At 40.9% G+C, this 23,155-nt stretch overlaps 2 protein-coding genes across 13 annotated transcripts in view; one reads left to right on the forward strand and one right to left on the reverse strand.

Annotated features, from left to right (window-relative positions):
- TANC1 (tetratricopeptide repeat, ankyrin repeat and coiled-coil containing 1) overlaps positions 1–10,976 on the forward strand; it is a 236,341-nt gene extending 225,365 nt beyond the window's left edge. For all 5 annotated transcript variants that reach the window (XM_024122164.2, XM_055088026.1, XM_028478263.1 and 2 more), the window contains 5 exons: positions 1,663–1,795; positions 3,174–3,265; positions 4,922–5,068; positions 6,608–6,708; positions 7,609–10,976. In XM_024122164.2, coding sequence (XP_023977932.1) covers positions 1,663–1,795; positions 3,174–3,265; positions 4,922–5,068; positions 6,608–6,708; positions 7,609–9,046 — 1,911 coding nt within the window. In that variant the 3' untranslated portion in view covers positions 9,047–10,976. The remainder of the gene's footprint in view (positions 1–1,662; positions 1,796–3,173; positions 3,266–4,921; positions 5,069–6,607; positions 6,709–7,608) is intronic.
- A 2,474-nt stretch (positions 10,977–13,450) lies between these two features.
- The window catches only part of WDSUB1 (WD repeat, sterile alpha motif and U-box domain containing 1), a 78,817-nt gene continuing 69,112 nt past the window's right edge, over positions 13,451–23,155 (reverse strand). For all 8 annotated transcript variants that reach the window (XM_055088036.1, XM_055088035.1, XM_055088038.1 and 5 more), the window contains one exon: positions 13,451–13,616. In XM_055088036.1, the coding sequence (XP_054944011.1) occupies positions 13,548–13,616 (69 nt within the window). In that variant the 3' untranslated portion in view covers positions 13,451–13,547. The remainder of the gene's footprint in view (positions 13,617–23,155) is intronic.

A 23,155-nucleotide genomic window follows, 5' to 3' on the forward strand; every position in this document is an offset into this window, starting at 1 on the left:
CTCGTTACCCCCTGCCGCCGGCAACCACCTTTCTACTTTCCGTCCCTGTGAATGACCCCTCTAGGTCCCTGAATACAAGTGGAATCATACAATATTGTCGTTTTGTGACTGACTTATTTCACTTGGCATAATGTCTTCTAGGTTCATTCATGTTATAGCATACGTCAGGATGTCCTTTTTTTTTTAAGGCTGAATAATATTCCATTTATGTATTTACCACATTTTGTTAATCCATTCATCCATCATTGGGCACTTGGGTTGCTTCCACCTCTTGGCTATTATGAATAGTGCTGTTACGAACATGGGTGTGCAAATAGCTCTTCGAGAGCCTGCAGAGTTTTCGAGATCTATCCATTCTTTTGGATAGATACCCAGATGTAAGATTGCTCAATTGAGGGGTAATTCTATTTTTAATTTTTTGAGGAAGCTCCATGCTGTGTCCGTAGTGGGTGCATCATTTTACATTCTCACCAACAGTGCACATGGCTACCTGTTTCTCCACACCCTCTCCAGCACTTATTTTCTGTTTCATTCTTTTTTTTGATAGCAGCCATCCTAACAGTTAATAGCTTGTTGTTTTGATTTGCAATTCCCTGGTGATGATGAACATCTTCTGACATGCTTATTGGCTATTTGTATATCACCTTTGGAAAAATATCTATTCAGATCCTTTGCCTATTTTTTAAATTTTATTGAAGTATAGTTGATTTACAATGTGTTAATTTCTGCTGTACAGCAAAGTGACTCAGTTACACACACATATATATATGTGTATATATATATATATATTCTTTTTCATATTTTTTTCCATTATGGCTTATCACAGCCTTTGCCTATTTTTAAATTGGGTTTTTGAGGTTTTTGTTGTTGAGTTGTAGGAGTTCTTTATATATTCTGGATATTAATCCCTCTAGTGTCATTTTGAACAGCTGGTGGACTGATAGGATCTACTAGATCCACATGAAAATCTAAGCAGGCTACAGACTCTTCCAGTGAATAGAGCAATTTTAGTGGCCAGCATGGTTTTCCCTGTTGTTCTCTGTTTAGTCCAAGTGACAACTGTTTTATCAAATCAAGTCAGTCTTTGTACCATGGTCTCAAAGTTGCCATCTTTACAGTGCCCATGTTCAGGTCTCTTTCCTAAGCCTTAAAGTGAGTTGCATTCGGGTTCAGTTGATCCTGATCTTTCCAGCTTCTGTACCCAGGCTGTGTGGATCTGATTGTTTCTGAAGTGCCATTGCCATAACCTGCCAGCACGTTGGAGCTATGGCAGAAGCCTGCCTCCTAAGTAATTGGAGATGAAAAGGTGACTGCGTCTCGTCTCTGTGGCCTGGGAAGTGGGGTGAGACAGACAGGTGATAGCGTGCGTGTACTGTCTGTGGTCTGTGGGTGCAGAGACACACATCCCACCCTGGGAACATCCACCTGCCTGTCTCACTGCCAACATCAAAATCACTTTAGCAGAGCGGGTTTGGGCTGTGGATTGCAGCTCCTCTGCTCTGTTGCATGTCAACTTCATTTCCCTTCTAGGATCCCATTAGGCCAGAAGCATCTGAGACCAGAGTGAAGCTAAGACCGCCAGCTCCTACACCGGCTGCAGCGTCGGGCAAGGTGAGGGCTCCTGCTACCCGCACCCTCAGGGCCTGTGTCTCCCTTTTGCAGGTGCTGTATCTGGTCGACAAGGGGGCTGTAATCGAGCACGTGGACCACAGCGGCATGCGGCCCTTGGACAGAGCCATCGGTTGTCGAAACGCATCTGTAGTGATTACACTGCTGAGAAAAGGAGCCAAGTTAGGTCAGTAAACTCTGCAGTTCACCAGCGAGAGGGAGGGTAGCTTCAGATTTTAGAGTACGCCAGGGACTGTACCCACCTGCTCCCGGGTTAAGAAGTAAGATGTCAAGCGTGTGGAGATTTTTTTTGTCCCTCTCTAAGGCTCAGTTAATCAGTCATTCAGAGTGTGTGAAAGACTCATATTATTACAGCCGCATGGGCAGAAAGCAGAGGCCAGTGTTGAAGGACAGCCCGGCCCTGGGGGCGCTGGGGACGCTTGGGGGCCACAGCGGAGCAGTTCCGGGGGCCTCTGTGCGGAGGGCCCGAGGGCGGTGGCAGGAGCTGGAGGGTGGTTGCAATGAGCAGCGAGTGCGAGGGCTGCTGTCCGGGAGGGGCGGCTAGTCCGCTGGGAAGGGCAGCGGCAACCCTAGCACAGGTTCTGGGAGGGAGAGTTCTCGGGACTTCCTGGAGACGAGACGGGGTGACTTGAGGATAATGTCAGGGGCCGGGGCTCTGAGGAGGTTGGAACATGGCACAGGGTTCAGAGTGCGGGGAAGAGTGCCCCATATGGCACTGTCTATTCTGGTCTCACGGCAGACCTTTGGCTGCCAGCAGTTCTGGGGAGGGGACTGCGATGAGGGTGGTGAAATGACATTATGAAGCAGCTCATGGTATCAGGAGCTGTTCTGAGCAGTTGCATGTTTTCACTTATCCTCACCTACCCTATAAGTAGGGAATGATGAGAGCATCATGTTACAGAGGAGGAACCCCAGGCCTGAAGGTGGTGAATAGCTCCCCTGAGGTCATAGTGAGTGGCAGGTCACCTTGAACTTGAGTCCGACCCCTGAGGCCGTGCCCTTAAGCATTGCTCCCTAGGCGTGTTCAGAAGAGGCTTAGAGGCTGTGGCTGTGCCGTCAGCCGGGAGAGGAGGAGACACAGGCGGGAGCAGGGAGGCCGAGGGCGGGGACGGTGGGAGGAGGGCAGCAGGGCCAGAGCTGGCGACTCAGAGTGGATTTGGTGGTGACTCTGCAGCGAGGGTGAGAGACGCTGAGAAGGCTCGCCTCCACCTGCGCGTGGTCCTGACAGCGCTGCCGGGAACTAAAGAGATGACTGGGAAGCAAATCCCCATAGAAAGGAGGGGTGGCTCGTGGCTGCGCTGATGCTTGCGTGTCCCAGTACTCTTGTCCCCCCAAGTGACAGGGTGTGCGGGGTGCAGCGCCCCGCTAAATGCTCCCTTCCCTTCGCTGTATTGTCATGCGGGGGCCTGCAGGACACGCCGCAGTGTCCTCTGCAGCTGGGTTCTCTGCTGTTTGTGGGCTTAGCTGTGACGGGGCCACGGAAGCGTTGAGCTCCTTTGCTCCAAGCCCACTGGAATGCCTCTGAACGCATGTTTATTTTGCAGGAAATGCTGCTTGGGCGATGGCTACTTCCAAACCTGATATTCTGATTATACTTTTACAGAAATTGATGGAGGAAGGAAACTTGATGTACAAAGTAAGTGGTGTCGCCCTTTTCTTGTGACCCTGTAACAACCTATGAGCAGCCTCTTAGTTTGCGGTATAATGGATGTAGCTGTGCTACCGCACAGAATGCATATAGCTTAGCTAATAGAAGTTCGGGGAAGTGCTAACCTAGCCTTGCGCCCAGGCTTTGATATCCTCACAGCAGAATCTTCAATGTGGAAAGCACTCCTCTTTGTGTTTGAGGACCATTATTTCTGAACGAATCCTTGGGGCTGTAAGTATGACTTACAGCCTGAAGCCTTGATACGAAGGCAGAGGTGCTTCTTGTTTAACAGGCACCTCCTACAGGAAATTCCTTGGTGCTTGGAATCATGAGACATGGGAAAGGAACACTCAGGAGACATTTTCAGAAGAAAAGAATCATGAAATCTCCCAAGCCTTTATTATCTTAATTTTAATGTCTGTAAGCTTCTGGAATTTGAAACTGTTTCTGGAGAGATTTTTACTTAAAATAGTCAAGTAATAGATAATACTCAGTTACTCAGGAGGTGGAATTAATTTCTTTTTCTCATTTTCCCTTAGAAATGGAAAGACAATTTAAAGATTAGTAAATTTGACTTTAAAGTAAAAATGTTCAAACTAACACATGCAGTTTAGATCAGAGGGCAGTACACTTCATCTGGAAAGAGCCAGGTAGTAACCATGTCAGGCTTTGCTCTGTGGTCCCCGTCACAGCCCTCTAGCTTTGCTCTTGTGGCACAGACGCAGCCAAGATAACACACGGACAAATGAGCCAGGCCGTGTCCCAGTCAAACTGTGTTTGTAGAAACAGGTGGCAGGCCGGGTTTGGCCCAGAAACCGTAGTTTGCCAGCCCCGAGTTTAGAGAGATGCTCAGGCCATTTCCATAGATCATTTTTCTTTCCAGGTCTGTGATTAGACAGAATTAAAAGATGATGAAAACAAAAAACTACATCATGACCATTTTAATGCTTTTTGGCATGAAGCTGCTGTACTTTCTATGTTTTAGTTTTTCCTTTTCATTTTTAATAACAACAAATAAATAGGCATATAGCATGACCCAGCAGGGTTCCTGGCCTGGAATCAGTTTGAAATTGAGTTCAGAGTGTGTATTGTCGTGGCTTTGAAGTGGTTTTAATATGAATTTTGGTAGGCAATTATAAGCCATTTTCGACAGACTTCATACCTGCTGTGCAACAGAACCAACAGAGCAAATGGATTTCTTTAGCCTTGAAAATGACGTGCAGTGCTGTGCTGAGTTTTAAAGCCCGTGCTTTAGTTCCTCTTAAAAGAAAAATTATCATTCTACAGCAGCTCTAGGTTTATCCACAACTCTGCTTGCTTTAGGGACGGCGTGGTTTTTTCATTTGATTTCTGTTACACTCTGCATTAAAGTATCTTTAGATGAGAGATCATTCATGAAATGGTTGTCAGAAATATGTAACAGAGAAGATAATCTGATGTTTTAAGATTGATGGTTATGGGTTTGGCAATTTACAGATCCCTTCCTGTAAACCCAGCTCTGGTTGCAGACGCCTAGGCGGACAGTGAAGCTGCGTGTCCAGGCCAGTTAGTGGACTGGTTCTGGCCGTGGCCTGTCCTCATCAGGATCTTTATTCATCTTGGAGCCTCTGGAAACGATAAATTTCTCTGATTTTTGAATCCTAGAAAGGGAAGATGAAAGAGGCAGCCCAGAGGTACCAGTATGCCTTAAGGAAGTTTCCTCGAGAAGGATTCGGAGAGGACATGAGACCGTTCAATGAGCTAAGGGTTTCCCTCTATCTCAATTTGTCTCGCTGCCGGAGAAAAACAAATGTAAGCCGGGCCCCTTATTCCAGTCCTTTAGCTGTTCTCACCGTGGTGAAGGCCTGCCCTTCTACAGAAAAGGGCAAATCATGAGACCTCCTGTCTGGTTTGTTTGCACTTTTCTCTGAACCTGGCGCATGCGGAGCTGCTTGTCAGGGGTGACCATCATTAGATCACAGCACCACTCACATCCCAAGGTGTTGAGAGAGTGCACATGTACGTAGTTTCTCTGCCTCAGTGAGGACAAGCACATACAAACTGCTCCTCCACCGCTGCCCAACTGCACGCTGCCAGCACTGTCACGAGCAGCTGTCCCCAGATTCAGAAGGAAAGGGCATCATTGTAAAGTTCAACACAAATGTGTTATAATCAGTGTTATTATGTTTGCTCAGAGGGTAATAAGCCAGGAACTGGTTAATTTGTAATTAATTGTAGTTAACTCACAGTTAACTTGTAACTAGTAACTAGATTTGTTTCAGTACCAATTTCTTTCTTTCTTAGTTTTTCTTTTTTTTTAACTTCATCCTCCCTCCACCAAATCTGTGACCTGCCTGCTTCTACGCCCACATACTCTGCCCGCCTTCCTGCTGCAGGTGCTGCAGTGTCCGGGCCCATGTGAGGCTCCCCCTCCCCCCAGGGGCGGGCTCCCATCAGCCCGCGCCTCCGCTGCGCTGCCTCCACCACCATTCTCTCTCTCTCCTGACTCACCGATTTTTGCTTCTCTGTGGGATTCTTCTTGTAAGAACATTAATAAGCTGTAACTGTCTCCTAACTTCACAACAAAAAAACCAACTTACCTTCCCCTTCATCTCGCTCCAATTGTGTCCCAATTCTCTACTAACCTCTAGAGCAAAACTCTTATTAAAAGGTTGCCTGGAATCATGTTCCAGTGCTGCTGCTTCTTTTTTTTTTGTTTTGTTTATTTTTGTTTTTATTTCCATTTCTCTAGGAGATGGGTCAAAAAGGATCTTGCTGTGATTTATGTCATAGAGTGTTCTGCCTATGTTTTCCTCTAAGAGTTTGATAGTGTCTGGCCTTACATTTAGGTCTTTAACCCATTTTGAGTTTATTCTTGTGTGTGGTGTTAGGGAGTGTTCTAATTTCATACTTTTACATGTAGCTGTCCAGTTTTCCCAGAACCACTTATTGAAGAGGCTATCTTTTCTCCACTGTATATCCTTCCCTCCTTTATCAAAGAAAAGGTGACCATATGTGTGTGGGTTTATCTCTGGGCTTTCTATCCTGTTCCACTGATCTATATTTCTGTTTTTGTGCTAGTACCATACTGTCTTGATTACTGTAGGTTTGTAGTATAGTCTGAAGTCAGGGTGCCTGATTCCTCCAGCTCCATTTTTCGTTCTCAAGATTGCTTTGGCTATTCGGGGTCTTTTGTGTTTCCATACAAATTGTGAAATTTTTTTTTCTAGTTCTGTAAAAAATGCCAGTGGTAGTTTGATAGGGATTGCATTGAATCTGTAGATTGCTTTGGGTAGTAGAGTCATTTTCTCAGTGCTGCTTCTGACTTGTGTATTTAAATATTGATACCAGGACTTCGGCATGGCAGAAGAATTTGCTTCCAAGGCTCTCGAGTTGAAACCAAAGTCCTATGAAGCCTTTTATGCCAGAGCGAGAGCAAAGAGAAGCAGCAGGTACCGTCTGGGGTTAGACACGTGGCTGTGACTAGAGAAGCCTGCTTGTCTTTCTCTGACATCAAAGCTGCTGCTTTGACTTTGGGGGCTTCTGATGCATGAGTATCACTCAGTGCCTCTCCTCCCTTTTATTTTATTTATTTATTTTTTTTTGCGCTGTACGCGGGCCTCTCACTGTTGTGGCCTCTCCCTTTGCGGAGCACAGGCTCCGGATGCGCAGGCTCAGCGGCCATGGCTCACGGGCCCAGCCGCTCCGCGGCATGTGGGATCTTCCCGGACCGGGGCACGAACCCGTGTCCCCTGCATAGGCAGGCGGATTCTCAACCACTGGGCCACCAGGGAAGCCCTCTCCTCCCTTTTAATACTGAACAGGTAGCTTCCAGAAGGCACAGCGGTGGCTATCATTAGCAATGGCTAAACTTTTATTTTCTCCAGACATCTCAGTAACTATCCCCACAGTTGACATGTACTGCAACATAAAGTTCCTAGGTTAGTCCATGTTATCAGTGAGACCACCAACTAGAGACGCCGGGAGGCGGCGGCGGGGAGGTTGGGTGGAGTCCATAGGTCTTGAGTTGTAGGTGGACGTGGTGAGAGGGATGGGGAAGGTGACATTAAGAGGATTCTGACCCCCACTGCTTTCTGCCTGTGCTCACCCCAGCCCAGTGGTCTTTATAGAGACAGCAGGGCCCCGGAGCCGCTCAGGTCTGGGTTCGAGTTCAGCACTCCCACTTAGCCGAGGAACTCTAAGCTAGTTCCGTGGGGGCCGTCCACGCCGTGAGTGTGCAGAACTCACTCACCTACCTTCTCTTTTCTTTTAGCAGAGCTGCTTTATGAACAGTTACGTTCAGAGCTTGTTCTTACATGGCCTGTAATTATATCGTCTCTTTTAATATAAAGGCAGTTCACGGCCGCTCTGGCTGACTTGCGGGAAGCCGTGAAGCTGTGTCCCACCAACCAGGAGATCAGGAGGCTCCTGGCACGCGTAGAAGAGGAATGCAGGCAGCTCCAGAGGAGCCAGCAGCAGAAGCAGCAGTGCCCACCGCCGGCACCCCCTGCCGACTCGGACCACGAGGAGGACGCCCCGACCCCCGGCCTGAACGACCGCTTTCACCTCGAGGAGGCTGAAGAGGAGGAGACTTCTCCACAGGAAGAATCCGTTCCCCTCGCTCCCAGGCCCCAGCCGCCCTCCTCTGCCCCCTCCCCATACATCCGAAACCTTCAAGAAGGGCTCCAGTCCAAAATGAGGCCGCTATCGCCACAGAATCGGCCGGGGATGAGCAAGCCCCCGAGGGAGCCGGTTGCTCAGCCGGGGCTCAGGGTGCAGCCCACCAGGCAGGCGCAGATCGTGAAAACCAGCCAGCACCTGGGTTCTGGGCAAGCTGGCGTGAGAAATGCTAGCTCGAAAACGCAGGTCTCTTCGCAGAATCCTCCCCCGAGTCCCATGCCTGGAAGACTCTCTGCCACCCCTGCCGCCGGTAGCAGAAACCAGCATCTGGAGGGAACAGGCACCTTCCCTGCAGGAGCAGCTTCTGGCCACTCGGGAGATCGGCTGGGGCCCAGCCCCAGCGCCCAGCTGCAGGCCAGTGAGGGTGATGCTGCGTATCCTTTACCGAGTAAGATAAAAACTGCAGAGAGGCTTCTGTCTCGTGCCACCGTGGCTGTGGACGTAGCCCCTCTAAACCCAGGCGGGCCTGTGAGCTGCAGCGACGTGCGACACCCGGCTTCCCTCACCAGCTCAGGCTCTTCCGGTTCTCCGTCAAGCAGCATCAAGATGTCAAGTTCAACCAGTAGTTTGGCTTCAAGCAGCAGTTTTTCAGAGGGCTTCAAGGTCCAAGGACCAGATACTCGAATGAAAGACAGGGTTGGTAACCAGGCTCCGAGTGGCCCAGCTGAGCACAGGCCGCGCAGTACTCCGTTCATGGGCATCATGGACAAGACAGCGAGGTTCCAGCAGCAGAGCCACCCTCCCAGCTGCGCCTGGCACTGTGCGGTGCCAGAGGGGCTGCCGACGAACACGCCTTCCACGGCTGGCCTGCAGGCCTCAAGCTCTGAGAAGCCCTCTCTCAAACAAGCAGGAGGATACAGTAGCCAAGCCAAAACCCGTTCTGTGTCTACTCTGGGTGGAGGGGTCCACAACGGGGCCCAGGGGAAGGAACTAGAAGAAAAGAAGTGCCAAATTCCAGTCCACTGCCAAGACAGCCGGATAACTAAGACTGTTTCTCATGCGTATCAGGAAAGTCTCTCTAAACAGCAGTCTCACATCAGCAGTGAAGCCCACAGGAGTCACCTCCCTTCAGCAAAACCAAAGCGATCATTCATAGAATCAAATGTGTGAGCCGTAAGGGAAACCCATGTGTAGTGTATGGAAAACAGTGTGTTGGCTCCTGGTAGTCATTAAATGGTTGTTTGTGAGAAAAATTACTCTTTAGTCATATATTTATTTTTCCCTTGGGGGTGGATCAGATGCCATTGACATATTGAAAATGTGGGATTAAATTTCTTTGATAAATAGGTAGAAGTCACCAGAAATGCTAACCAGAATTGAAAACTACAACTAGTTATGCCTATTAAGTTAAAAAAACAGCCAAGAAGACATTAACTCATACTTCTCTCTTTTGAAATTGTTTGGTTTTTATCACTTTTCTCCTAGCCTTTGCTATGTGGTAAGATCATATTATTTCTTAGATAATATAATATCTAGTGATAAGTTTAACTCATGACATAATATCCAGGTGATGTGTTCTGGAAAAGATGGGATTTTCAAGTTACAGTTCCAATGAGTCAAATCTTAATTTATATATATATGCACGTACACATACAGTTGACTCTTGAACAACATGGGACTTAGGGGCGCCGATCCCCTGTACAGTCAAAAATGTACAGTGTAACTTTTAGTCGGCCCTATGGAGGGTTCCACATCCTCGTATTCAACCAACCATGGATCATGTAGTATGTATTGACCGGGGGGAAAAAAATCCATGTATAAGTTGACCTGCACAATTCAAACCTTTGTTGTTCAAGGGTCAGTGTGTATGTGTGTGTGTGTGTGTGTGTGTGTGTGTGTGTGTGTGTGTATGAAAGACCTGAGTAATTTCTAGCTGAATGTGACTATACATGTTATGTGGCTCACTTTTTTTTTTAAGCAAAATACAAGAACATCCAAGTATTGTTCCCTTTATAGCAGTTCCCTTAAAAAGATTAAACACTTATTTCTGTGTTATAGTTATATGTATTTCTGTGTATAGTTCCTTTTTTTGGAACTATATTCCCGCTTCAAGGTGTTTTTAATATTTGGAAACAGTATAAACCATTTGGAATCATGATTGGTGGTTAAGTTGAATTTGGGCTAAAATACTAAGAATACAGCATTCTCGGTGACATTGTAAATTAGCTCTGTTGGTTCCCAAACTGCTTTTATCAATGATAGCACTCCTGGAACAAGCCTTCCAAGGTCCTCTAATGACAATATTTAATTTGGATACTTAAGGTGTGTGGTTGGTTATTGCTTTCGTTTTATTATACAGTCATTACTTTATAGCCACATGTTGTATATATCATATAGCCAAGTTGTATTCAGACTTGTAAATATAACTATTTCAAGTAGTTAATCTTAAAGTCATATATTTGCATGTTCTTTTTAAGCTTCGTCCATGCTGGTTATTGCACTGAATGATAATATATATGGCATGTTAACAGTATACCAGTAACAGCACTTTATCTCATTTATATGAACACCTTTGTGGTGCTACTTAAGTCCAAACTGATGTATTATTCATTTGTAAAGGTACAGGAGTGAACCTTGATTTAAAGGTATTTTTATATGAAAATGGTGTGCTATTGGAGGATGTTAAAATACTGGTTTGAGAGAGGTGGGAGTGTATTTGTTTTGTATGTTGGGATGTGAAATTTATTTTCTAGAATTGGAGAGAAGGAAGTTCTATATTTACAGAATGTTTTAAAAATGAATAGTTGTAATGAAGTCCCTGTGAGCACCATTATGGTTTTGTACGAATAGGACTCTTCTGGTGTCATTCTCCATTTGTTCCTGAGTGTGTACAGTGTACTTTGTACAGCTTTATCAGTCTTTTTTTAGAGGCGTTTCATGAGTTCTGCTATAACTACTATGGCTTATTTATTGTTTACTGTTTTCTTTAATATTTGTGGAAGTCTTACTCTTTTGTTATGTAGTTTTGTTTCTGCACAACTACTGTACTTTTCCATATGGAATAAAGACAATTAATAGAATTTGTTTTGCATTAAATGAAACAGTGGCTAAGGAGAGACGATCCTGATGTCAGCTATCTGCCTTGCTTAAATCCTGAGTGATTTTGTTATCCTAAAGAAGTGGAAAGCCTGTTTTTCAGTAATACTACAAATACATATTTAATTTTATTTAATAATTTCAGAACAAGGGTAATGGCTTCTAGAAATCCCAAAACATTCCAGGGTCAAAATTAGTCATTTTGCCTGAAATGAGAGGAACGCATGAAGATCATTCTATACACTTCTCTGTTCGGAAATCCTGGTGCGTGGTTTTAGTGGTAACAGGGTATCTTCAGTATTTAACTCTCACTTTGGTGATACATACACTGAACACTGTGCTAGTGTGAAAGTTTGTTCTTCACATTTCTATTATCTTTCAGTTAAAAGTATTTGTCTTTATAACCACATATTTCAGTTTCAAAGTAGTATGAATGAGTGTGAACATTAAACTGTTGTATTGTGATAAAATCCTGACTTGGAACCTTAAGCCTAAGCAACTTCAGGTTATTGTGTGGTTACTGCTAATACTAGCAAGGCCAAGTAAAGTATTTTCAGTCTCTCTTGAAAGCCATATATTTAAACTAAAGGTAAAAAACAAAAAACTGGGTAGGAGGGAAAAACTTTATTAATCATTCTTATTGGATGACTTCCTGTGATGCTGCCAGTGTGACTATTAGTAGAATTTATTATGTTACGTTACGATTTTGATTGACAGGTTCTTAGTAAAGGTATTTGGTCCAATTACCCCAGGAAGTGCAGTCTCCTTGGGATGCTACTGGTCAGTGCTGAGGCCAAGATTGCAGAGAGGGGCCGTGTGGTGTCCTTTCCTATGGGTGAGTTTGGATTTGATTTAGTTTTTTGTTTGCTTGTGTTTGTGGGAAGGAGTAGCAGCTTAGCTTTGGTTTGTTTGTATATAAAAACAGATGATGCACTTCACTTTGTAAATTGGCATCTTAGTTTTCAGCTATCAAGAAACTATCCTAGTGAAACGTAAAAAAGAAAATCACCTTCTTTAACACATTTAGCAAATAACCAACCTTTTACTGTGTTTTCTATCAATGACTTCAGTGATTTTCAGTAATTTTTATGTGAAAACCAGCCAGCCTTCTTTGGAAAATAAGTCTATTATTTTATCAAAACAAAAGATATCTGGTCCAATGGTGGGCTCTATCAATTTTACCCAGTCTTTTGTTTGTTAGAATTATGTTTGTTAGCATACTTCCTCTATAGAATACAACAGGAAAACACCTTCTAGAACATGTTCCCATCCTTTTTTTGTCCTCATGAGTAAGAATGTGAGCAGCATGTGTAGTATGAAAAAAAACCATACTCTTCTAATAGAGTATTCACAATATGTGAATCCCAGCTGTGACAAAGGAAATAAAATTCAGTAATAATACATTAGGATGACAGAAATTTTACAAAGCAGCAATTACAAAGAACAGGTTTTTGGAGATTTCTGTGGTAGCTTTCCACCTTTCTGTGAACATACAGCATATTACCTATCAGTTTATAAAACACTAGAAAAGGCTGACGGAATAAATACTTACATTGATTTTTCCCTTTTATTTCTGTGTTTTCAAATTTCAGAACAACAGTGAGGATTCTGGGGGGGAAGCACAGAGTCTTGGTCCCTACCTGCCCTTAGAGTTTACTTCTAACAAGCTTTTCCACTAATGGCTTCCATTCTGGTAACAACTTGTGAGACGAATGGAGAGTCAACACAACCTCAGCTTCCCGAACTTGAAGCTTTCTTCTGAATGTTTATCAGGGTGTTGTATTAGCTATCAGTCTATTGTGTAAAAATGTATAGTCACCTTAGCTTAAACTATTATGTGAGAACTTTTAAGAATTCTAAATTCTAAAAGGAGGCTAGTTCGCCACTTTATATGTTTCAGCCAAGTCAACTTGACGTATCTGTGATAATTTATTCCATCTAACTTGTACCTAGGTTTGGACAATGGGGGAGAAATCATTACTACCTTGCAAACTTAGAATCTAACAAAATTGTTCATAAAACATGTCAAAGTGATTTTTCTCAATTTAGTCATAAACAAATCTACAATTGTTTTGCTAAAATTTCTCTTCAGAAGGATTCCAAAGAGTTATCAAATGAACAGTTATTAACTGATTTATCTGTTATATTCTAGAGTATTCCAATCTTTGGTTATAACAGAATACGATCTATAACAAGAATAAATTTGAGCATGGCAATTTAAGGTTGTAAAACTTTACTTCTCTACAGGTTAAGCTTTTATCACTAGTATAAAAAGGCTTTTATAGTAAAAATAGAAAAGATGTTATTATATGTGTTACTTAGTCCCTGTTTTAAATAATGAAAATAGTAAATAGTTTTATAGGTAACTAAGTTTAAGAAGTTTACCTTTCTCCTTCTGTTTTGCTTTTAATAATGTCTGATTAGTATCTCCCTTTAAATCATTCAAATGAGATCACAGAAAATATAAATAATGCAATATAAAAGTTTTATTTTTGATGTGTCTCCAGCCATCGATCAATGGCCATTTTCAGAGTTCTATTTGGTATAAGTACCACTGAAGGAAGAACAAGATTTGTCATGGGACTCGTACGTTTCTTTTTGCTGATCCAATTTTCCATTGCTTCCTTTTCATATGAATAGCCATCTAAAAACCAAAACAAAACAAAACCACACAGACAAATTATTTGCAATGCAGACAAATTATTTGCAATGTAGGAAAGGGAAGTTAGGATTACTAAAATGGGTATAAAAACTCCATTGCCAAGGCCTTTACTGTAATTTAAGTGGTAGTCTTGTCTAGCACCACTGCTCCCAAAATATTTCTGCAACAACATCCTAAATTCCACCATTTAAGATGCATTAAGATTGCACAAATTACCTCGAACAGTGTCAAAAAACTGAAAAAAGGACTGTCAATTCAGATGTAGCACAAAGGAAGAAAGGAAACGAGCCAGGTAGAGGAAAGTGGTAGTGAAGCTACAGTGCCCTGCTAGTGCTGTCAGCTATGTGTGTCAGTTAATGTGGCTAAAGATGGGAGCAAAAAGCTCTGGGGATGACAAGGCAAAACTTTCCGACATGTTGAAAAGTCAGGGAAACAGATACCAAGAGATTATAGAGCTCACCCCACTAAGGACTTGACAGTAAAGGGATTTACTATGCCAAAAAAAAAAAAAGATTCATTGGCTAAGGTTTTTCATACCATGTTCTTACTTCTTTTTTGCATATGTTAAGGTTGGAGGTTTTGCTTCACTACTTTTTTTATACTTGGGGCTTTCTCTTAAACTGAAAATCTTAGTTCCTAATTACATTTACGCATTAACCTATTTCTTTTAATCTGCAATGCACACAACTGTTTCAAACTATCAATGCCAATATATTACTAATGTAAGACTATGAAAGATTTTTAAGATTTCTTTCTGGCTCTTTCTGTCAACAAGATAGATCCACTAGGGTTGTCTAATTGAAATCCTGTGATTGACAATCACTTGAAAAAAAAATTTCTGATTATGTTACTGGACATATAATGTGGTCCATTTGCTTCCCTTTTTATCCTCCCAATTTTTAGAGACTGGTTTGTTTTTCATGATGTATTTTAACATTTAAGTGGTTTCAAAGTAAAAACTATAAAAACAAGTCACATTAAGAGTCTCTCGGTCCAACCCATGTTCTCTCCCCATATAGGTAACCATGTATGTTAGTTTCTGTTTACCTTTTCCTTTTGAAAATATAAGCAAATATATGTGTACACACACAGTGCATATACATTCTTACGTAAAAGTTAGCATGCTCCACACTATTCTGTACCTGGTTGGTTTGTTTTTTACTTAACTACACCTTGCTTTTTCATTCCCCCACAGTACTCCCCTGTATGGATGTACTGATGGACATCTGGGTTATTTCCAATACCTTTTTACAAATAGTGCTGCATTGAACAGTGAGTGTTATCATTTGGGGGGAGATTCTAGCAGTAGGACTGCCGCATCAGAGAAAATGTATACAATTTTGCTAGAAATGCTAGTACTTCCACAGGAATTCTACCATTTTTTTTTTCCCCCACTAGCAATGTTGTTTAGAGTGCCTGAATTTTCCCCAGAGCCCAACCAAGAGAATATGCTGTCAAACTGAGTTTTTACCAGTCTCTCATGAGCAATGGTATAGTGTATCAAGTAGTTTTATTATGAGGGAGCTAGAACATTTCTTCGTATGTTTGAGCCATTTTCTTTTCTTTTTCCTGTAAACTGACCATATTTTTGGCTCACTTTTCTATTAGACTGCTCTTTCAGAAGAAGATTTTTGAGGTATAACTGACAAACGTTTCAGGTGTGCAACATGATTATTTTTGCTCTTCTTTCTCCAGATTGCTTTGGTTATTTGGAGTCTTGTGGTTTCATACAAATCTTAGGATTTTTTTCTGTGAAAAATGCCATTGCGATTTTGACAGAGATTGCATTAAATCTGTAGATTGCTTCAGTAGTATGGACATTTTAACAATATTCTTATCCATGAGCACAGAATATCTTTCCATTTATTTGTGTCTTCTTCAATTACCTTAATGTCTTGTCGTTTTCAGTGTACCGATCTCTTACTTCCTGAGTTAAATTCCTAGGTATTTTATTCTTCTTGATGCAATTGCAAATGGGATTGGTTTCTTAATTTCTCTTTCTGCTAGCTTGTTACTAGTAATACAGAAACACAACTGATTTTTATATAAATTTTTGTTAACCTGCAACTTTATCTAATTGGTTGATTAGTTATAATAGTTTATAATAGTTTGGCGGACTCTATAGTGTTTTCTATATATATTACCTCATATGCAATAGAGACAAGTTTTACTTATTTTCCAATTTGGATGCCTTTTATTTCTTTTTCTTGCCTAAATGCTCTGGCTAGGACTTACAATGCTATGTTGAATCAAAGTGGTGAGAGTCTGCATCCTTGTCTTGTTCCAGATCTTTGGAGGGAGAGATTTCAGCTTTTCACCATTGAGTATGATGTGAGCTGTGGGCTTGTCATATATGGCCTTTGTGATGTTGAGGTAATGCTCTCTATGCCTGCTTTACTGAAAGTTTTTTTTTTTTTATCATAAATGGATATTAAATTTTGGCAAATGTTTTTCTGCATCTCTTGAGATGGTCATATGATTTTTATCCTTAATTTTGTTAATGTGATATAGCACACTGATTGATTTACAGATGCTGAATAATTCTTGCATCCCTGGAATAAAATCCCACTTGACTATGGTGTATGATTCTTTTAATGTATTGTTGAATTTGGTTTGCTGATATTTTGTTGAGGATTTTTGCATCTATGGTTATCAATGATATTGGCCTGTAATTTTTTCTTGTGGTGTCCTCGTCTGGTTTTCTTAAGAGTAATACTGGCTTGTAAAATGAGTTTGTAAGTGTTCCCTCCTCTTCTGTTGTTTGGAAGAGTTTGAGAAGGATTGATATTAATTTTTTTAATGTTTATTTCATCCATGGAATATGAACACTTTTCAATTTTTATACTTATTTCTTTTGGATTTTGAGTCCAGGTTAGGAAGTATCCCTATTTCCAGGTTATCAAGGAGTTTACCTACATTTTCTTCTGGGACTTGTAAAGGTTTCATTTTTTATATGTCTAATTCATTTGGAATTAATTTAGATGTGTAGTATGACAGATGAAGCCAGTTTTATCCTTTTCCATGACTACTTAGTTGTCAGAATACCCCTTTTTAAAATTCCTTATTTTTCCCACTGATTTAAAATTTCATTTTTATCATTCACTAAATTTCCAAATGTACTTGGATCAATTTCTGGATTTTTAAGATTTTTCCATTAGTCGTCTGTCTATTCATGTGCCAATCTCACACTGTATACTTTATAGAGACTTTATAACATGTTCTAATATCTGGTAGGGCTCTTTGTTTTTTATTATCTAGGTTATTTGTTGTGTGTTCTTTCCAATGGAACCTAATAATATTTCTAGGAAAAAGCCTAATAGTGACCTCTTGCTCACGATGAGTCTTCCTATCTATCAGTGTGCTATGCTTTCCATTTTTTTCCAAGTAAACTTTACACGGATGTTTTATGGTTTTCTTCATGTTATTTTGGTAAATTTTGCATATTTCTTATGTCTAGTGTTTTGTTTTTGTTCTTGTAAATTGTCTTCCATCATACCTTTTAACTGCTTTTTGTTTACACACACACGTGCGCACACACGCGCAGGCTATTGATTCCTCATTGATGTAACTTGCTAAATGCTGATTAGCCCTATTAGCCTATGGTGCCTCAGCTTCCAATCCATATGTAATGCTGAGGACTTGGCATGCTGGGAGCCACGATACTGTAAACCACCTTTCTGCTTTGCCAGCTGGCTCCTTGTTAAATCCTGCAATAGGATTCCTCTAGAAGGAGATAAAAACAAGGTGAAGGCTCCTATCAGTGTTGTGCCTAGTCATGGCCCTTTATCTGGCAGGGGTAACTGGTTATACTCTCCAAATTTTTATTTGCTTCATTGCAGGTACTGCCCAAACCTCTTACCCTTCCCCCTTTAGAGAAAGAAGCACCAGCTGGGTAGCTCCCCCTTCTTAGAAGCCTGAGTTCTGGTTCTGAGAGACCCACATGAGGTTCTAATAACCTCAACTCATTCCCTTTGTTCCCTGAGTCCTAGAGAACATAGATGCTTTCTGCAGATACTGTTACCACCTTTTGTTTTTGAGATATAAGTCACATACCATAAAAGCCACCCTTTTAAATATACAATTCAGTGGTTCTTAGTATAATTTACAGAGTTGTGCAACCATCACCACTATCTAATTTCAGAACATTTTCATCATTCATAAAGAAACTCTGAACCTATTAGCAGTCATTCCTCTCCCCCAGTGACCACTAATCTACTTTCTGTCTCTACGGATTTGCCTATTCTGGACATTCCCTATAAACAGAACCATACAATATGTGGACTTTGTTGTCTGGCTTCTTTCACTTAGCATAATGTTTCCAAGGGTCATCTATGTAGATTGTATAAGTATCTGTTCCCTTTTATATCTGATTAATATTCCATTGTGTAGATATACCAGATTTTTAAATTTGTCCATCCAGTGATGGAACATTTGAGTTATTACCACTTTTTGGCTATTATCAATAAGACTGCTATGAACATTCAAGTACAATTTCTGTATGAACATATTTTCAATTCTCTAGGATAAATATCTAGAAGTACAATTGTGTGGTCACATGGTAACTATGTTTAACTTTTTGAGGCCCTGCCAAACTGTTTTCAACAGCAACTGCACCATTTTCCATTCCCACTAGCAATATTTCTGCATCTCCTTGCCATCTTCCATCCTTTTGATTCTAGTCATCCTAGTGGGTGTGAAGGTGGTATCTCTTTGTGGTTTTGATTTTCACTTCCCTAATGATGTTGAGCACCTTTTCCAGTGTTTATTGGCCATTTGTATATCGTCTGTGGAGAAAGGTCTATTCAAATCCTTTGCCTGTTTTTTTCAGTTGGGTTATTTGTCTTACTATTGAGTTGTAAGAATAGTTTCAGTAGGAAAATATACTCAATTTTTATTTATGAAAAGCTGATATATAATGAACTGCAATCTTACATATCACACTGGCCTATCACTGAAAAATGATGTGCATGTGAAATATTGTGAGTTCACTGACAGCTAATTCATCTGCCACCAAGCTAGATACATGTGATAACAGCATGTTTTTAACCTTCCAGGTGAAAGGGGCCCACTTTTGTTATTAATTTCTTAGTTACATTCCATTGTGGTGACCCAATGGTGTTTTTGTTATTTCTGGTGATATATTCAAAAAGAAGGTGTACTTCCTATTTTGGACTGAGAGGTATGATCAAGTCTATTACTGTGCTGAATTTCTCCTTACATTTCCTTACACTGTCTGTAGTTTCTGCTCTGTGAAAGTCATTGCTGTGTTTGGAACTGCATAGCTAGTAATGGTTGTCCTCACTGAGAATCGTGATCTTCAGTATTATATAGTATCCTGTGTCATTTTCACTTTTTTTCGGTCTGAATTCTCTTGCAGGCAAGTATATAACTCCTTTATTTTTAGTTGCAACTGTCTCATTTTTTTCTATCCTTTTATTTCTAACCTTTCTGAATCTTTAAGTTAGATTGTGGTTTGTCAACTAACCTCAAATCTTTCATCTCTTTAGGGATGAGTTAAGCCAAATTGTTTATTATCATATCAGTACGTTTGATAATAGTTCTATCAATCATTCTTTTTTATATTTTTATAGATTACTTACATAAATTCTTTCACTATAGGAGCTGGTTTCTTCCATTCTGATACTTAGGGAAGTTTGTATTTCTGATCTACTGGTTTACCTTTACACTAATACCTTTTAAAAAGATGAGACCAAGAGTATTAGTGTCTATTGGTTCATTACTATATAAGTAATATCCAAATTAGCTAGTAGTCTTTTTCTGTCCCTCAGTGTCTACATTTCAAATAGCCTTTTTACTCAGTTAGTTAATAATCAGTGAGCTTATTCAACTTTTCATACTCTCTACTCTCCATGTTAGAGCTTATTATCATCTTATAGTATTTTATCACCTTTAATTGAATTCCCTTAAATGAATAATTTTTCCTTCCCTGCCTGTGGGTTGTCAGTTTCTTGAGCGGTAGCAGTGAATAAAATATCAACCCATTCACTCTATGGAGGTACAAGTCAGTTACAATGGTCACAGTTTATCCTAAAGTTTAATATAAGCTTCCTGTGATATTATAAAGTAGTGATTCTTTGGAATAATCAACAGTTTCCTACTGGGGTCAAATATATTCCCTGAAACATTTGTTTAACAGAGAAAGAAAGTAGGAATTCTGAGTCGATCTAGAGCATTGCTATTTATATGTCAGCTTTCAAACTGTTCTACCAAAGTTCATCCCAAAGCACTAAAAGGTATTATCAGAGCTACAATACAAAGCAAGGACTGCTTCCCCACCCAAAGACAGTCTGTCATGTATAATTAAAAAAGCAATGAAACACTGTAACTAGAAATAACTATATCTGAAAATCTGGGTTTCTTTTCTATAACTAGAGTTAGTTAGCTTATTTGAAATCAAACATGTATCACTAGGGGAAAAAACCAATTTTTAAAAGAAAATATATAGTGCACATTACATTCAGTATTAACTAAGTTTGCTTGTTTTCATATTTTTAAAATTGACCTAAGGATTTTAAAGCTTTCAATAATTTTTTAAATTATTTTTGCTCAGACAGTACCATCTGACTCTTGCTATAAACCAAGATAGAGTTGACAAATCAAGAGCTATATCAGGGCTTCCCTGGTGGTGCAGTGGTTGCGCGTCCACCTGCAGATGCAGGGGAACCGGGTTCGCGCCCCAGTCTGGGAGGATCCCACATGCTGCGGAGCGGCTGGGCCCGCGAGCCATGGCCGCTGAGCCTGCGCATCCGGAGCCTGTGCTAGAGCTATATCAGGGCTTCCCTGGTGGTGCAGTGGTTGCGCGTCCACCTGCAGATGCAGGGGAACCGGGTTCGCGCCCCAGTCTGGGAGGATCCCACATGCTGCGGAGCGGCTGGGCCCGCGAGCCATGGCCGCTGAGCCTGCGCATCTGGAGCCTGTGCTCTGCAACGGGAGAGGCCACAACAGAGGGAGGCCTGCATACCACAAAAAAAATAAAATAAAATAAGAGCTATACCAGATAGTTCTAGGAAATAAACACTATTTAATAAGCTCAATTCACAGAATTTTACTTCATAATTATTGAATATACTCAGATAATTAAGTTGTGATAAGATACCAAAGTAATGACATTTACTTTATTCATTCCATACACTTCTATTTCTAGTAATAAAGATTAAGTAAACCCCAAAATTTCTTACTAGATTATACTTAAAAGGTGCTTCTTTTAGTCACCCTTTCTAACATGGATAGCTGACTTACAGGTTCAAATGGCTTTGCTCTAGTGAAAAAAGTTCAAGTGAAAAATATCAGCTCACAAGCCTAGGCTCTGAATTTTTAATACATCTGTTGTCCAAGGTCTTAGCCCACCGCTGCCCACCTGTTGTCCTGAGAAACGGACAAAGCAAGCCCAACACTCCTTTGGAGCTATATGCCCTCTTCCTGTACTCAACTTCCACAGGTAATGCTTGACTGAAGACGAGCACACAGAAACAAAGAGAAGGATTAGGATCACACAAACCTCAGAAACTGATAATAGAAACAACCAGTGAGTATTCCTAAAATGGAATGAATCTAAATCTTTTCGCAAAAAAAAAAAAAAAAAAGACACTGGGGCTTCCCTGGTGGTGCAGTGGTTGAGAGTTCGCCTGCCGATGCAGGGTACCCGGGTTCATGCCCTGGTCTGGGAAGATCCCACGTGCTGCAGAGTGGCTGGGCCCGTGAGCCATGGCCGCAGAGCCTGCGCTCCGCAACAGGAGAGGCCACAACAGTGAGAGCAACAGTGAGAGGCCCGTGTACCACACACACACAAAAAAATTTAATACTTATACAGCTAATTGTGTATCATTAGGCTGTTCCAGGGCACTGTTACCTGTATTATTTAATCTGTACAACTTTATGAAGAAATTCATGCATGGCCTGAATAACTTTCCAAGATCATACAAGTATGGAAAGACTCAGCTGGGATTTAAACCCAAGCAGTCTATGCGCCTTAATCTACATGCTAAATCAGATTTCCAGAAATGACAAATACTGAAATTTTGAAAACAAATCTCAATGGTATAGCATTAACACAATGCAGAATAGATGACTGGTAGGCAGGCTGGAGAAGGTGTACAGAATGAGAATAGCAAAGTTTTCCAGAATTGATAAAAGGCACAGAATTCATTCAAGAAGCAGTGTACCCTGAACAAGAGAAATAAAAATACATATCAAACTGAAACAAAAAATCAGAAACTGACAATATACTTGCACTGAAACAACAGACACTGAAGAATGTATTCTCTATAAATAATTGAGATAAATCACTGTTGAAACGCAGCAGGACCCTATGGTCCTTGCCCCCCGCCATGTCCTCAGCCTGCCTTTTGTCTGTGGAAAAACTTTAGCCAAAGAATAAGTTTAATCAGAGTGCAGAAACAAAGGAAAACAGTCAAAGGAGACCAAATAATAATAGTTTAGTCATTAAGCATAATCAAGGAACTTTAGTTCCTCCTTAAGGGCTACAGATAATATTCTGAGCCGTATCCTGTGAGCTGTCTTATAGATACTGAAACCTCCACCAGGTGGAAGAAGTTACCTACATGATGACCAGGCTGTAGCCATGACAAGCTGCCACAATTCCAAGAATTGGCCTCAAAGAAATGGAAACAAACCAAACGTGGAACTGAAGATTAACTGTACCTAAAACGATCAAGATGATGCTGGTCAGGCCACCGATGACCAATTTCAAGATGACTGTTAGAGCTGGCTGTATTGTTTCTGCATGTAGTCCCCCCCGTCTATATACGCTCTGGCCCCCTGATTGTCGGCAGGGGGAGTCAGCCTTTGGACTGGCATCTGCCCTTTCCGCCAGTTGCCAGCCTCCCAAATAAAGCAACCTTTCCTTTCCTCAGCATGCTCAGATAAGGTTTATTAGGTTTTTACAATTTAGAATGATGAGTTATAAATGTGAACATTTACTTTTCTAAAAATTAACGTTAAAATGTTCAGAATAGACGGAAAGCTTGACTAGTGCAAAGTTGTCATTCCTACTCACTCTACCCCCAAATTAACATTTCGTTTTTAGATTTTCTGTAATTCTAATCAAAATGTCAATGAGATTTTCTTTTGTAGCATAACAAAATGATTCTAAAATTTATCTGGAGGTCAAAAATGGACAAATATTGCACATGCCAATATTTAAAAATAATGAAAGGTGAGCATAATTAAAACAAAAAAATTAAATATGGCAGTGTCTATCACTATTGAGAATTTATCCAAGAATTTATCCAACAAAAATATTTCAACAAGTGTACCTGTATATACTAAATGACTGGATTTTTTCAGAATTACTTGGAGAAATGTCTTAACAGAGTAAGAGTTAATATATGGAACATCCATACCAAAAATACTGTCCTGCAGTTGAGAATGAAGTAGTTCTGAATATACTAACAAGGGAATACTATCTGATATATATTAAGTAAATTAAAAAAATTTTTTAATGTATCATCCTATTTGTTATAGAACAAAATTATAAGTGG

This window comes from Physeter macrocephalus, chromosome 2 (genome assembly GCF_002837175.3).
Source record: "Physeter macrocephalus isolate SW-GA chromosome 2, ASM283717v5, whole genome shotgun sequence".
In the NCBI taxonomy this organism is placed as follows: domain Eukaryota; kingdom Metazoa; phylum Chordata; class Mammalia; order Artiodactyla; family Physeteridae; genus Physeter; species Physeter macrocephalus.